General features: G+C 32.8%; 1 protein-coding gene across 4 annotated transcripts in view; it reads left to right on the top strand.

Annotated features, from left to right (window-relative positions):
• PTBP2 (polypyrimidine tract binding protein 2) overlaps nt 1–17,502 on the top strand; it is a 69,994-nt gene that overhangs the window by 36,523 nt on the left and 15,969 nt on the right. For all 4 annotated transcript variants that reach the window (XM_081025568.1, XM_081025571.1, XM_081025570.1 and 1 more), the window contains exons 5-8: nt 126–269; nt 6,388–6,552; nt 6,635–6,745; nt 11,983–12,178. In XM_081025568.1, coding sequence (XP_080881694.1) covers nt 126–269; nt 6,388–6,552; nt 6,635–6,745; nt 11,983–12,178 — 616 coding nt within the window. The remainder of the gene's footprint in view (nt 1–125; nt 270–6,387; nt 6,553–6,634; nt 6,746–11,982; nt 12,179–17,502) is intronic.

Genomic DNA, 17,502 nt, shown 5'->3' with positions numbered 1-17,502 from the left:
AAATGTAACTTGAAAGATTATATTCTAGATACTGATTTTCTAATTAGCTGAATAGATTACACAGATATTAAAGTTTATTTGAATTTAATTCATAGTATTAAAATTTTTGCTATTTAAATTTTCAGGCATTTTTGGAACTAGCAACAGAAGAAGCAGCTATTACTATGGTTAATTACTATTCTGCTGTGACACCTCATCTTCGTAACCAACCAATTTATATCCAGTACTCCAATCACAAAGAATTGAAAACAGATAATACATTAAATCAAGTGAGTATGAGTAGGTACATAAATGAAGTGGCCTAGAACATACTAAGAATCTCATAAATATTGTAACAGAAAATAAAATTTTTAACCATTCCGAGGGTGTTTCTATGGACATTTCTTTATTTTTAAGACATTTTCTTGCAGTACATCTTTACGTTAAATATTACGTTCATTTACAAAAATTATGTGTGATCTCTTCATATTTTTAGTTAGTACTGGATGAATTCGTTAAATTTTTTCAGTGTTTCTAAGGTCCTGGTCAAATGTTCTTTTTTTTTTATTGCAAGTTAAAATTTTTGTATAGAAACTGTTTAAGAGGTAGAAGTTATTAGTATAAACTATTTATACAACTCTTCTGCTTGGACTTTAAGGTATGAAGTTCAATGCCTTTGGTTATTTGACTTTTTATAAGTCTTAATTTCTTATGGAAAAATTCCTAGTTAAGGTGTGTTACTGGTTTTCCAGGGCGGGGGTGTTGGAAATGTAAGAATTGAGAATATATGAATGTATACATCTTTTAAAAATGTAATGTAGAAGATATTAACAATTATGTATTTTAAAAATAGTATAGGACTAGTTTTAGACCTAAATGCATGGACTGCAATAATGATCTAAAAACCAGAGCTCTTTTAATACAGTTTTATAGCTAATTACATTTTTCTGTTTCAGTAAAATCTAAGCTGTCTCTGGCTCTTACTGAAAATTTAATGAAAAATAATTCCCATAGATTTTTAACCTTAATAAAAAGTGACTTAAGATTGTTTATTAAAACTATTAAGTTTATGAAAAATAAGCATATAAAACTTTTTGTCTAAAAGATAAGACTAAAATTTCAGCTGTTATTGTTTTCTTTTTTTTTAATTTGGTAATAATTTTTATTCCTTTTGAACCAGAAGTATTTCTTAAGAATTTAACGTGAGGAAATACATCACAAGAAAATATTCTCTAATCTTTTTACTTATAATTTATAATGGTTTTTAATATCCCAGTCTCATAAATTAGTATTTTCAGTAATTTGTGAATACCTCTTTATTTTAAAATATTCAAATGAAAGGAACATGTAAAGAATAAAGATAAGGCAGCAATAGATAGATGTATATAGGAGAGGGAGGTTTGTTATTATAAATAGGATAACCAGTGAAAGCTCCATCAAGAAGTGACATTTGAGTAACAGACTTCAAAGTGGTTAGGGAATAAGGCACGTACTCCAGTCTGGGTTTTTTCAGACACAGGGTAACAGTGTAAACTACTTCTGTTGAAAAAAAAAATTGTGCAACCATATTTCTAATTTTCAAAAGCTCTTTAAACTTTGATCATCCCTTTTGTATTCCTACTGGATATGTTTTATGACTTCAGAATTCTTTAAGGATACTAATTAATGGTATTTTTAAAATACTTCATTATACTCTAAATTATGTCTTATTTTCTTCAGTGTTGGCTGTTATGTTTATCTTGCTTTCTCTTCCTCTTCTCACCCCGAGTTGGCTGTTCAAATTTCAGAATGGACAATTAGGTTTATTGACTTTCATGCTTTCCTGTAAAGTAATAGAGAGTTGGATACTAAGCTGGGATCCCCTCAGATGCCAAATAGGTCTTTATTCTGGGCCAACAAAACTCTCTTTAGAATTTCTGGTTCCTTCAAGGAAGCATTTTGTTGTTGTTAATTTTGGTTTTGTGGGTTTTTTTTTTAATGGTAAAGGAAAGAGATGGTGGAGGGAGGCAGGGAGGAGAAGTTAAGCTGTTTGACTTTCTGTTAACCCCTTTCACTGTCTTCCTCCTTCTGTGAACCTGCCAGTTTCTAATCTGATTTCTGTGGCTGCAACCAGTCCAAACCCTGTTTGCTGTGTGTTCACTATGTCTTCTCTCCATTGGTTCCATTCATTTTCTGTGTACCAGGAAATTGATAAAAATAATTCTTAGCTAATTAAGACCTCCTCTCTCTTTCGTGTTTGTGTTTATTCCATTTTGTATTCATTTAATAGGCATTTTAATAGGGTTTCATAATAGAAGAGAAACAAATGAATATGTATCATCCATGAATTCTTCCAGAATCCTTCCTCAAATCACCAAGTCTTATCAATTCCCTCTCCTTAATATCTGCTTAGTTTCCTTCATCTTTCTTGCTACTTTTATTAGTTCACACACAGTCATCTCTTGGCTGTGTTACTCTTAATAGCCCTCTTACTGATCTACTTTCTTACCTTTCCCTCTTAAAGTCTTTGTCGGTGTGTCATTCTAAAGTACACAAATCTGAGTCACTCCCCTGCAGTAGATCCTTTTCATGCTCAGGACAAAGGCCCTTTCTGAGATGGCTACTGTTTCTGTATTCTATCTTATGGTTGTTCCCACTCTATTTATTTATGTTTCTATCCCAAAAATAATTGTAGATGATCTAACCTGGCATGTTTTATTTTTTTATTTTTCAGTCTTTTGAGGCCATTGTGTCTCTGTGGTGTCACTTTTGCCTGGAATATTGTAGCTTTGCCTGCCTTTATACCACCTTTCCACCCCATACTTTACATGGCCAGTTGTTAGATATCTTTGGGTCTCCCCTTAGCTAGTTTCCTCTAGAGAGCCATCCTCTAATCCACAAAGAGGTTTGAATTAAGAACCTTTAATACAAATTAAAATCAGAGTGAGTTATTACCCTATAGTGCTAGATTGGCTAAAATTAAGACAAATACCAAGTGTTGGTAACAATACAGAGAAGCTTGAACTCTTACTTTAAGTTACAGGAACATAAATTGATAGAATCATTTTTAAAAACGAAATAATTACTAAAGCTGAGTATATACATATCCTTTGACTTAGTAAATCTACTCCTAGTTACATACCTGAGAAAACACATGTGCATCAAAGTACATGAGAAAATTCATAGCAGACCATGTAATAACTGTAAGGTGGACACAATCTAATAACTGTAAGGTGGACACAATCTAAATGTTTAGCAGCAGTAGGATATGTTGTAGTATATTCATTTATTGGAATACTGTCTGGCACAAAGAATGAACAAGCTACTGGTACCTGCGGAACATAGATTCGTATCGTAAATATGTTTATTGAAAAAAATCAGACCAAAGTAGAACACATACTATGCAGTTCCATCTACATAACTAGGAGAAAGCATGAGTGTGGCTTCTGTGGTTTTATAATGTTCTGTTTTTTATCTAGTCATTTCACAGATATGTCCAACTTAGGATATTTTGAGGTGTATACACTTGGGATTTCTGTTTTCTGTGTATGTGTAATGTTTCAATAAGGAGTTTAATTATAATCTGTGTTGCCAAGCCAACTCTGCTTCATAAATTAAAATTTATGAAGTTTGTTAATGATAAGGAAGACCATAATTAAGCTAAAAAAGGACGATGGAGAACAGTAAATAGTACTGGAAAAAAATGTATGGAATGAATATGTACTTATGCTTGTATGGAATGGACATATGCATATGTATTTATATATGTAGATTGCATTTTTGGAAAGCATACCCAAGATAATTGGTGAGGTGTTGGTAGGAGAAAGTAGAGAGGGCGACAGGGTTGCAGAGGAAACTTTTAACCTTGTACCATTTGGATAGTGTACCATCGATCATGTGATTCCCATTTTAAAAAGACATTCCATTATTTGAAATAGCAGATGTTAGTATTTTCCTTAGTTGTGATTTCCCATGCTTGTTGTAATTTCATATCTGAAAAGGGACATGTTCTCTAATGAAAACAGTAATATTGCAGTGAGCTACTTTAAAACTTTATTTAAATGTGTATTGGGTTAAATACAGCAGGTCCTTGAATAACATCATAACGAAGAGATGCCATAAGAATTTAATTCCTGTTTATATCAGCCTGTGGTAAAATTGGTTTCATTACGTCATGTTGCTTAAAATTGCAGAACATACTGATGACATTAAGTCAGTACTTAACTGTATATTGAAACACTTAACATTGCTCTAGAAATCTTTATCCCTCTCTTTCTTTATAACTATATTCTCCATATAGTGTAAATATCTTTATTGTATTAAATATTATGTGTTTCAAAATGTTGGATTTTAGCTGACAAATTTATAGGTCATCTTATTGTTTAATTAGCATTTAAATTTTGGGGTTTGACTAGACGAATATACGTGATCTCTGAGTCCCAAGCTAATACGACCTGTTATATTGTATTTCAGTGAAATGATCATTTTCTCAGCCTATTGAGATACAATTGACATACAACATTGTTTAAGTTTAAGGTATACAGCTGTTAATTTGATATATATTGCAGTGTTAGCCAACATTTCCAAAATAAATGTAACATTTCACAAATTTGTGTGTTATCTTTGATGAGGGGCCATGCTACCCTCTCATTCCAATTTTAGTACGTGTGCCACTGAAGTGAGCACTGACCATTCTTGTTTATTCTCGTAAGTGTCCTAATTTTTTTGTGTTCTTTTCATTCATCACTGTGCTGTTTATTTTCTTATCCATCTGCCAATACAGCTTTTTTAAACGTTAAAGCATGTAGGGGTATTTATCATTGTTACATTTAATAACTATTTCCTTTTATATAGATTTTTTTTGACTCTAGATAAAGTAGAAATTATTTTCTTATCAGTGAATCCGTCACAGTATTTAGGAATAGCATAATACTGTTTCCCCGAAAATAAGATGTAGACAGACAATCAGCTCTAATGCATCTTTTGGAGCAAAAATCAATACAAGACCCGGTATTATATTATGTTATATTATACCCAGTATTATATTATACCTGGTCTTATAGTAAAATAAGACGGGGTCTTATATTAATTTTTGCTCCAAAAGACGCATTAGAACTGATTGTCCGGCTAGATACTATTTTTGGGGGAAACATGCTAGTAATGAAGGCACTCTTTTAGAGCATCTAACGTGTTTTAGTAGACAGATTTCCTTAAAATTGCTGTATTGTTTTTTTTGTGTTTTTTTTTTTTTTAAAGATTTTGTTGGGGAAGGGGAGTAGGACTTTATTAGGGGACAGTGTGTACTTCCAGGATTTTTTTCCAAGTCAAGTTGTCCTTTCAATCTTAGTTGTGGAGAGCACAGTTGAGCTCCAGGTCCAGTTGCCATTGTTAGTTGCAGAGGGCACAGCCCACCATCCCTTGCGGGAGTTGAACCGGCAACCTTGTGGTTTAGAGGATGTGCTCCAACCAACTGAGCCATTCAGGAGCTCAGCAGCAGCTCAGCTCAAGGTGCCGTGTTCAATCTTAATTGCATGGGCCAGAGCCCACCGTCCCTTGCGGGAGTTGAGGAGTCGAACTGGCAACCTGTGGTTGAGAGCCCACTGGCCCATGTGGGAATCGAACCAGAAGCCTTCGGCGTTAGGAGCATGGAGCTCTAACCGCCTGAGCCACCGGGCCGGCCCTGTATTGCTTCTATATGTATGTTTTTTCACATTTTAAAATCTTAAATCAGGATGTATGTTGCAATAGTTGATGTCATTGTTTAATTAGCAATATCTTATTAGTCATACATAAAATAATAGTGCATTTACAGTTGATTGTGTTTTAGATACCATAACGTATGGAAAATACCCTTTATATTTTATCTTGAAGTATATCTGAGAATGTAATGGCTTTATACTATAGTTTACATCAGTTTCTCTTCTAAAAATTTTGCTGTCAGAAGTTACACTAGTATGAAAATAGAATTTGTTGTTCTGGATATTCTTTTAAGATTGTATTAAAAATAATAAGCTGTATGGGAGTTCTTTCAGATAATCAAGTAATCCGCTTCTTGAGGTTTGTCATGTGCCCTTTTTATAGACTGAATAATGTTAGATTGAAGTTTGATTATTCTCTTCAAATTCCTGCCATGTAATTAGAAAATGGAGTTGCATCATGTTCTTTGGAAAATAAATCATCACATTGCCTATCTTTGTTTGTTCGTCATTGGTCCCAAACTCTAGATAATGTTTTCTAGTAAATACTCGAATATTTGAATTATAAATAGACAATACCTAGCAGGTGCTCAAAGTATTTATTGAGTGTTAAATTTTGTTTTAATTTATATGTGTTTTAAAATAAAAGAAATGAGGTGATAGTGTAACATGTAGCAGAATATAAGTGAAAATACTGGGAGTGTTTCTAAAGTGTTTATCTTTCAATTTTCAGCGTGCTCAGGCAGTTCTTCAAGCTGTGACAGCTGTCCAGACAGCAAATACTCCTCTTAGTGGCACCACAGTTAGTGAGAGTGCAGTGACTCCAGCCCAGAGTCCAGTGCTTAGAATAATTATTGACAATATGTACTACCCTGTAACACTTGATGTTCTTCACCAAGTAAGTTTTATTTAAGTTTCATGTTAACCTATAAATTGGAGAAATAACAGTAGATAATGTTTTGATTTTAATGTTTTAACAGATATTTTCTAAATTTGGTGCTGTATTGAAGATAATCACATTTACAAAAAATAACCAGTTTCAAGCTCTCCTCCAGTATGGTGATCCAGTAAATGCTCAACAAGCAAAACTAGTAAGTCTAGAGCTCTTTTTGAGATAGTGATATTTTTGTGTATCTTAGTGTTACACACACACACACACACACACACACACACAAAACAGCTAATGTTATTAATACTGATGTAACTTAGCAATACCATGTAGCATTATACATGGCACAGATTGGTATCACTAAGATAATATTAAAAAAGCTTAGAATTTGTGATAAAAAATGTGTTTATTTTTAAGGGTAATCATATCTGCAGTTATTTACAACATAGATTTATATTATTGCTTTTTTGTTTGATTTAGGTCAAAGTTTTATGCTCTTGAGGATATAGCAGGATTGTATTGTGCATGCACACCTGTATAAGATTTTTAAGTGTTTTCCTGTGGGAGTTTCAACGTAATTAATTTAGGTATCAAGATAGTTTGGCTGAAATACATCAGTACACGTGTTTCAAATAGGCTTTCAGTTTATTTAAGACTATACCCAGTAATCTTTTTAAAGATTTTTTTTTTTAAAGACAGGTTTCTGAATAGATTCCTAAGTCTACTTTTCATTCACAATTACATTTTAATTGTAAAAAACTATTAAAAGAAGTAAAGTCTTCCTTGTCATGGCTGTCATTGAAAACTGCATACCACATTTTTGCTTTTTAAATGTTTTAATCATCTGTTTGTGTATCTTAATTTAAATCTACTTTGCTCTACCTCTTTAACTTCTTGTGCCATATTATCTCAGTTATTACATTATTAAACCATTAAATCAATAGTCTTACCCTTGTCTTACCTCTTTTTCTGCCTTTCACTCTTTCCCTTTCAGATTAATTATGGTCTGTAATACTTAAATGCTTCCTCCAGATCAAGATAGCTTGTCTGGAACCCAAACTATTTTTCATTATTGCTTCATTTCATTTTCATCTTCAGAATCTCATTTGGGGAGCAAACATAGCTTTGGGTAGCAGAAAGACTATACCAGTAATATTAACATAATTGGAATGGTTTGCAAGTGTTAACGCATTTTTTCTGACTACTACTCTATGTTGTAAACTGAATAGGAATTTTTCCTGTATTACAGAGGGTGCTGATATTTAAAGAGATAAATAAATTCCTTATCATAATGCATACTCTGTAATGCGGACATTTTTTATGTTTACTTTTCTGTAGTATGTTGCTGTTTACTTGTTCCCAAGTTACATGATCTCATCTTACTATATTTTTCCCTTCCAGGCATAAATTAACAATTAGAATTTTTTTCTCCAAAAATATATATATTTTTTTAGTATGCCCCAGCCCTCCAATTTTGAAGATATTTTGTATTTAAAGAGTTACCAAAATCAATATATGAGGTTTGATCAATAGCAGACAATCTAGAAGCCATGATTTCTATGGCATTTTCACAACCTCAAACATATTTAAATATAGTGCAGTTTCCTTAATGTAGATTTTCTTTTTTTTTCTTTTTCTTTTTTTTTTTTTTTGGCCATTCTTTTCTGATCAAGAAAGAATATCTGGTAAAGGACCAATGAAATCAAATTTAATTAGGAATTATACTGTATTTGGGTTATAATTTAATGGTGAAAGGAGTTTATATGTGTATCTTGTCTGGAGTAATCTGTAGTTACATTTAATCTCGTTATAAAATATTATACCTCAATTATGGTAAGTATTTGAGGTTTTCATTTACACAATCTTCTCTGCACAGATAATAAGCATCAAACTAGAGCTTATGCTGTATTTTCTCCGATCTCTCAGACTTACAACCTGCTATTCCATTTGCTAATATTGTTTTCTCATCATCTATCTATATCCAGCTTCTTATATACCTTTTTCAAGTATCAGTGTAGAAATCTCTTCTTAGAGAGATCATCTGTAACCATTCATCTAGATTAGATCCCTTCCTTTCTTAGTTCTCAATACCATACTTCATATTTGTAATTTAATTATTTATAAGTAATTATAAATATGTATGATATTTTTTCTGTTGGACTGTAAGTTATATAAGAGTGGGTAGCATGTCTGCTTTGCTCTCTTCTATAACCCTAGAACTTAGCACAATATATGGCATATTATAGGTATTGGGATTTTTTTTTCCTCCCATGTCACAACTTTCCCGGCACTTGATGTGCCACAGGTCTCTTCCCGCCTTTCTCAATATATTATAAAATGAGTTGGTTCTAAACTTTGTAATTTAGTTGCCACATTTTTATGCTTGTTAAAACAATGGAGGTCATGTAGAAATTAGAGGCAAAGAATAAAGAGTTTGGGAAGAAAATCTCAAGCCTACTTCTCTACTTCTAGTGATAATTTTCCAAATGAATGAGAGATGAAAAAATGTCTCTTAAACACTGGGAATTCATTTAGCAGGCAAAGTGTACCTTCAGGTTTGCGGGGGAAGAGAATTTATCGACCATACTTTAAAAAGTATGGTCCATAGCCCACCTATGTTTTTGTCATATAGATTGCTTATTTTAAAATAAGCTTAGGCCATCATGAACTAACAAATCATAATCTTTGGAGTTGGGAGCCCAGTACTCTGGGGTGGGTTGGTTGGCTGGTTGGGGTTTTTTTGTTTTGTTTTGTTTTTTTTGTTTTTGAAAGCTATGGGAACCATTGCTAGTAAATGCAGCTTGAGTGACAGAGCCAAACTCCATATACTAGTTATTATTATTGGCAATTACTTTCAGTAAATAGGAATTTTTTTCCCCCTAGCATTTTGCTACAGAATGACAACTCAGCAAAAAAGCAGATTAATAATGGGGATTTATTAGTGAGGGTTGGAGGGAAAAGTACTGCAACAATCTCATGAATTTGTGTATGTTGCAGAACAGTCTTTTTAAAAACCTCTTTAGTTAATAACAAAAGGTAATGTGTATATTGAGAGTTGACATGTAGAGTGATAATCACAGTCATAGTAACAATCATAATTATTAAATAAGAAGTAAATATTTTAAGTGGTCCTCACATTTATTAAACACCCTAATGCCTTTTTTGAAAATTTCGTTTATTGGCAAGCAGTGTACTGAGCAAAAAAATATGCCTTACCATGACTATCTAGTTCAATTTCTATATTTTCAAGAAATAGTATTACTAGATACATCAGAAATATCCTAGTCTTTTTAATAGTGAGTAATCTATTATGATGTAATCTGCTTTGCACGTAGACTTTAAAATTATTTGTATTATACAGTCCTAAAATTATAACACATGAGTAGAAAATGGCTCTTTTTGTTTGTATGTTACTAAAAACAGCTTTTCAGGAGCGTTACCCATTAGGAATATCTATAGCTGACACTGAATAGTGCTAGTGTCTTTTGGAAGTCCATTAAAATGGTCATTTTATTTTAGCGTACAAGTGGATTGTTTCTCATTAATGATTCCTTCTAGGAAATTGTATTTCATTAGTTACTTAATAGTAACAATAAACATGAGGTAAAATATTTGCAGCAGTAAGATCATGCTATTCATTCCTTCTTACCTAATAGTCATTGCTTTTTGCAGAGTCTGAGAGACCTAATGAAATGATCCTTTTCTGTTTTCTTAGGCAGAGATTCAATTCTCCTTGACATCTGCCTAATTGTACATCTTTTTAGTATTTACAATCTATGCATTCCACATGCGTATGTATGGTTGGAGGATTTATGATGAAACTAATGATTTCAGGATGTTTTAGGAAAATCCTCCATTATCTAGTAGTCTGGAGTGGTTTTATATTGGTAACTAATTAGTCTGAAGTATTTTATTAGTATGATGAACCTTTATGTACTTGATTTGGTAAATTTTTTGCGACTAGCTAAAGGTAGATATTTAAAGAATTTGGAGCCTAAGATTTCCATGAGCATCTGCTAAGTCAGTGACCCCCAACAATCTTCTCAGAAAAGTAAGAGACGTAGATAAATAGTAAACAGCAGTGAAATAAAATGGAAATAGTTTTATTGTGACGTTCCCTGTTTTTAATTCATATGTAGTGTTTCATTATGATGTTTATGCATTCTGTGTCTAACATCTTTCCTAAGTTTTACTATGTTTTAGCCATAATTCTTAATATTTACTATGAAAATGTTTTTCCTGATTATTTTTGTTTGTTCTCAACTTTCCCTGTGAGTAGACACGTTTGAGAGGTCTTTCTGCACGTTTGAGCTTTTCCAGTCAGAAATCTTTGCTCCAGCAAGATCACTGCAGTCCTGATTGCTGAACACAAGACTGATTTGTGTCCTACTCTTATTTCTTGGAATTTTGCAAATACATGAGGTGCTCAAAATGGTTACCACCAGTGTCCAGGCATTTCTTATGACAGCCAACTACTGCTAGAGCAATGTTGACCAAAGTGTCCACTTGTGTACATTTTTTTTGTCACCCCGGGTATACAGTAAAGGTTTATTCTAATGAAAAATTAACAATAAATTTCCCTATTTTCTAGTTTGTTCCAGGTTTACATCTAGATGGAGTAGATATGGTGGTTATATAGGAACAGAAAAAAACATAATAATCATAACAGCAGCATAGTTCTTTATAATTCATGATGTACCTTCATATACATAATCTCTTATTTAATCCACATAATCCGTGAGGAAGCATGGCAGTCATTATCATCTCTGGTTTTCAGATTAAGAAAGGCTGAGAGTCAGAGAGGTTAAGTAATTTGCTCAAGATAATCTAATTGAGTGTAGACTTAAACTCTAGAGCTGGCACTCTTCTACTCTAGAACTACTAGGATGTCGTTGTATTTGCTAATTCAACAAGTTATGCTTACTCGGTTAAACACTTCAGGTTAAAGGAAGATAATGGCTTTTGCCCATTTCATGGGAATTGCTATTCACCACAGTGATATTTATTTGGCTTGAAGTGCCTCAAACAGAAATTACATTATAAAACTATACCAATTCTTGTAAGTATTGCCACACAGCAGAAAAATATATAATGAAATTATCGTGTAGGCTATTATGGTACTACTTTGGAAGGACTACTAACTAGTGACCCTTGTTAGTCTTTTAAAATTAAATTATTTGCAGTTTTTTTTAATTAAAAGTGTTATCACATGTGCTTAACTGGTTGTATTTTAGATTTAAGTGGCGCTTTGTATTTCAAGAAGATTATTTTTGAAAACTAATACATGTAGAGCTGGGATAGCAAAGAATGATGTATGATATTTAATCCCTTTCCTGGTGACTTTTATGTGCAGGTTTTCATTGTTGAGTTTGTCAAAGTCCTACCTTTTGTAAACTTTTGTTCCTTAATATTGATGATATACTTTACTCATTTTTACAGGCCCTAGATGGTCAGAATATTTATAATGCTTGCTGTACTCTAAGGATTGATTTTTCCAAACTTGTGAATTTGAATGTAAAATACAACAATGATAAAAGTAGGGATTATACTCGACCTGACCTTCCATCTGGGGATGGACAGCCTGCGTTGGACCCGGCTATTGCTGCAGCATTTGCCAAGGAGACATCCCTCCTAGGTATGACTTTTATTGTCTATACCACTTTTCTCCCATGTTGCCAAATGAGAGAGTGACTGTTGAACCACCAGTAAGTATGATCCCCCCATTTTGGAACTTAAGAAATTGTGTTACGTTTTATTTTTCTCAGGTAAGAAGCCTTATGAATTCTGTTGGGGAAAACCTAAATTGTTCTTCTTCAGTTATATTAAAATTGTATCAGTTATGTCTTTCACTGTGCTCATCTTTCTCACTTTCCCAAATAAAAGAAGAAAAGCTCTAGTGCAGTAGTGTTGAGTTCTTAATAAAGTATTTACACTTTAAACTTGATGGCACACTGTCTACGTCAAAGTCTAAGTCAGATCCCTTGTGCATATTTGGAGCTAATCTGATTGTTTTAACTTAAAACTGCATAGAAACGTGGTAACAGACAAAAAATATAATGGGAGTAAGGAGTAGTATGGCCTCTCTTTAAAAAAAAAAACAATTTAAACGAGGGACTTTTCTATAAAATTTATTTTGGTATTTATTTGATTTTGTCTTAATCATTTATTTTTCACCTGGTACTATAATGAATTTGACCCACTTAACAACAAAAAAATATGGAAATGTGCAACTAATAGTTAATGGAATCAAGATGAAGAAAAAATAGGGAAAATATTATTTTGTAAATAAAATGAGTGAAATGATTTATAACATAAGGTGAAATTTTGCAGTTTCTTTTATTGGATATATATGGGAAATCCTTGATTTCTGACATTTGTAAGTTTATGTTCAGAGTTTCTGTCCATGAGGAACTCAAGATTAATGAGTCCCAAACTAGCTTTTACAGTTTAGTTTATGTCCATCCAAAAAAAAAAAAAAAGCATCATGATCAAGTAATTCTTGAAATAGATATTTATTTGCTATGGATATGTAACATTTGTGCTCTCTATTTGTAAATATGTAGTAATACAAGTGATGCACATATGAATAGAGACACTAATGCACAAGAGAAGCAATTGATATTTGAAATTAATTCTGGTGACTTCAGAAAAAAACTGACCCTTTATTCTGATTTTCTTTTACATCTACAAAGGCTATAGCTGTTCCTCATGACTATAATAGATACTGTAGGTTTATAACATTCTTTCCTCACAGTCTCAATCACTTTATAGTCCTACTTTAAACCTTTATTCTTAACTTACCTTATAAGTTAATATTGACAATTTCATGTGCTGGTTTTAAAGGTAAAGTTGAGTGGGACGGTATGAGTTATACAAGGCCTTTTCTAATGATTATTACTAAGTCCTTTACTGATAGAAATTGTATTATTTTGTTGAAGACAAAAGAATCAACATTTATTAAATAGCTTCTAAGTCCTAGGCATTCCGCCAGGAACTTGGCAGATACATTATTTAATCCTTAAGATACCAAACGAAGTAGAAGATAACATCAATATTTTACATATAGTTTTCTGAGAAGTGAAAAAATTCAACTCATTAAAGAAATAATTTAAGGGTAAAATACCAAGAAACTTCAGGTACCATCAAACACAGGAGCTTTGTGCCTTTGCCCATTGGGGTTAGGTTACATGTATTTGTATTTGATTTCTGGGTGGAGGGTCACAGTTAAAAAAGTCATCTGGTTTTTTTTCTCCTGGGGAATTCATCACCACCTTCCTTGCAATCTCATGTCCTTGGTGAATTTTTTTTAAAAAGTAATAAAAGTCTCATAAAAAATTGTGAAACCTTGGCATAACTACTTTCTATCTTATGCTGTGCCTTTATTTTTTTCCAGTTCTACATTTTTGCGTAAAAAGCATATACGTAAAGTTGCTCAGTTCTTAATAAATTGTCCAGTTTCTTTCCAACTCCGTGTTGAATATTTTAATGTATTTTTGTTTCTTCATTCTGCCTAATACGTAAAAAGAAAACATTTTGTGACGGGCGAAAATGTGTGAAATCACCTTCCTTTACTAAATAACTTCATCATTTACCCGTTTTAGTAAGTTTTGCATCTTGTTATATATAACTGGGCTTTTTATTTTAAGTATCCTAAAAAAGTTTTTGAAAGTAGGTGAATTTATAAGTTTTACAAATCAAATAATGGACTCTAGTAGTTTGGATAATTTACAAGAGATAACCACTGTTAGAGTTTGGTATATATATTTTTTCCTATGTAAATACAAAATTAAAATCACTATTTGCATTTTGTGTTATATTGTAATTGTCCTTTTACTAAGATTTTTTTGGGGGGAAATGGCAATTTTAATAGCTGAAGAGTGTGATAGTGGATATATCATATTTTTGAGAAAGTAACTTTGTTGGACATTTAGTCTACTTCCATACTTTTTATTCACATAAGTGGCATGTGAAAAACACCGTGTACATAACAATGTTTTTCTATCTCAAACTATTTCCTTAGGCTAGATTCCTAGAATTAGAATTATTGATTGGGTCAAAGAAAATGTTTAGGTTTCTGATTCTTACTGCAAATTTCTTTCTAGATGGTGATATTAATTTAAACATGGATGGTACATAAGGCTGGCTATTCCACTTTTCCCCTCTGCCAGCATTGAATATTCTTTTTTAATTTGTTAGGATCTTCATTTGATACGACTGTGTCAGATTCTTATTTTAGTTTTTATTTTGTGATCTAGTTTATAATTTTTTAAGTTCTTATTAAGTATTTATAAGTCTCTGAATTGTTTTCTCCATCCACTGCATCTTTTACGTAAACTAGCATTTAGCTCCAATTCAGGATTCTTTCTGTTGGGATGTTCAATACATGTAAAATGCATATTAAGTATCATGTTTACATTTGATATGAGCTGATCTTTCATCTTTATTCACACATTTTAGACTGGCCAGTTTATGGAAAAGTATTTTTAAGTACAGTAGTACCTCAGTTTTCGAATGTCTCCGTTGACGAACATTTCGGTTTACGAACGCCGTAAACCCGGAAGTAAATGCTTCGGTTTTCGAACACTCTTTGGAAGTAGAACATGTCACGTTGCTTCCGCTGAGTGCAAGATCCTGAGGCCTAGCTGTCAGCTGTTTCGAACTTTCGAAAACGGAGGTACCATTGTAATTCATCTCAACATAAAAGTATCCATTTATAGGACATTACTGTAACTTTTTTGACATGTTTGGTGGATATTTTGATCTTCATCAGGAACCACTCACTGTTTTGGTCTTTAAAGTAATCTCCCTTTATAGCTGCCATTGAATATTGTTTTAGTGAGGTCATGCCTTCTGGAATGGTAACTAAATAAATCTTTGTATGTTTATTTGCTTCCAGTGATACTTAATCAGTCAGGTGACTTCAAAGTACAACCAAACTAGTCTTGATCAAATCCATTTCCTGCTGTTTTCTCCCTCCACCCTCGACCTCCACCCCCGAGTTCCACTGACTTACTGAAGAAAACAGTTAGTTGTTCTTTTATAAAGTCCCACAGTCTGGATTGGCTCACTGTTTCCTTGTAGTGTCACTTTAATTTGTTTTTTCCATCCACTGCATCTTTTACGTAAACTAGCATTTAGCTCCAAAAGCTTGATTAGATTCAGATTCAGTTGTTTATATTTGTTTAAGCAGCATATAGGTGTTCCTTGTGCTTCCTATTGTATCTCAGTAGGAAGCATAAAGCATCTGGTTTTCCTGATTTTGGTGATGCTTTTAGATTGATTGTGAGTTCAGGTAGTAACATTCTGATCCTTCCATTATGTTTTTCTACTAATTGTTTTAGTATCCACTAACGATTGCTGCCTTAATTTATTTCATTTGGGAGGTGCAGCTGTTGCTTTTTCCCTTCCTAACGTATACATTCCTTCTACATTAGTTGAAAATCTTTATAAAGTAGAATTTTTTTTCTTTTTTTAATTAAAGTTTATTGGGTGACAGTGGTTAGTAAAGTTTCGTAGGTTTCAGGTGTACAGTTATGTAATACATCATCTATACATCACATTGTGTAAAGTAGAATTTCTGTTATCAACTAGGGCTATTTACGTAGTAACACAGTTTTTGCAGGGCAGTTAATTATTGGATTTATTTGCTAATTTAGTGGATGGTGTTTCTATCCAGTTTTCGTTTTTTAGTTAATTATTTAAACTAGTTTATGAATGGGTACAGCCTACATTCTTCCCAACTTCTGCTTTAATCTGTAGAGACTGTTGGTTGCTTCTGGTTTATGGTAGTCGAGTGGTTAGCCTAGCAGTGATAAGTTTTATTTATGTAATAATTGTCTTTTTGGATTTTTTTGTCTTGCCCAATGGCCCCAAAAAAGGAAAGGAGTGGGTGAGTAAAAAACTAAACTGATTAAAATTTAGATACTTTTTTCCCTCGAAAACAAATTTATCCCCATAAAATAACCAGGAAGATTAGAATTTTATCGGGACCAATACCCCACATAAATCACTTCTCTCTTATAGCTAGTTATGAGAAAAAATAACCTCCAGAGAAGAATGTGAATTATTTATTCAATCAAAGGATTAACATTTCTCAGGTGTTCTTTTTCTTGTACCCATGTGTGTCGGTGCCTGCCGAGGAGATGAACAGTCCCTGAAGTGGGGAGTGAGGATTAAGAAAAAAGAAGAGAGATAAAGATGGGATCTGGAGGGCAGGCAATTCTACGTAGACTGCTGCACCCCAAATTTATTTTTGCAGTTTATATACTCTGGGTATCAGAAAGTAACAGACTGTCTGCAATCTGGTAGTTACAATGTTTGGGTAAACAAGGGCATGTGTTTTGGCCAGCTCCGCCCTTCCTGACCTTGTCTGGTTCTGTGTTCTCAAAGTTGCAAGTTTTGCCTTGCTGGGAGCACAAACCACTCAAGGAGGTCAAAGGTTCAACATTTCACAAAACAACACCTGCTAGCACTTCAGCATGGTTTCCCACACATGTGTATGTACTATCTCTGCCTGTTTATTTTTTTGCATATGATTCTATACGATGTGCAGTAAAAACATCTTATGTGAAATACTGCTATTACAGTGGAATGATGAGGGGAAAACTTTTGCTAAGCCAGACTGATTGGAAATTAATTAGTATTGTTGCAGTGAGCTAATAGTGCAGTACTAGTGTATTTTCTTAAAATATATTTGAATGATGCCTATGTTTTTCCCTTTGTGTATTTTTTGTTTTTAGGAAATAAGATATATTCTTTCATTGTTGTCTTTTAGATATTTTTAATAACTTCAGGCTTTTCAAGGTTTCAGTATTCTCCAAACATGAATGCTTTTTGGAAATTCCTGTATTTTTCTTACTGAACTATTCAGTAGCTCCAGAGGTTAAGGAGAACAAAATTATTACTTGATATTTTCATGAGTTTGTAAGGCTGCTTTCAGTTAATTACTGTTAATGTAGG

This window comes from Rhinolophus hipposideros (assembly GCF_964194185.1).
Source record: "Rhinolophus hipposideros genome assembly, chromosome: 19".
NCBI lineage: Eukaryota > Metazoa > Chordata > Mammalia > Chiroptera > Rhinolophidae > Rhinolophus > Rhinolophus hipposideros.
Note: the sequence above shows the minus strand (reverse complement) of the source record. Positions and strands in the feature narration are given on the sequence as shown.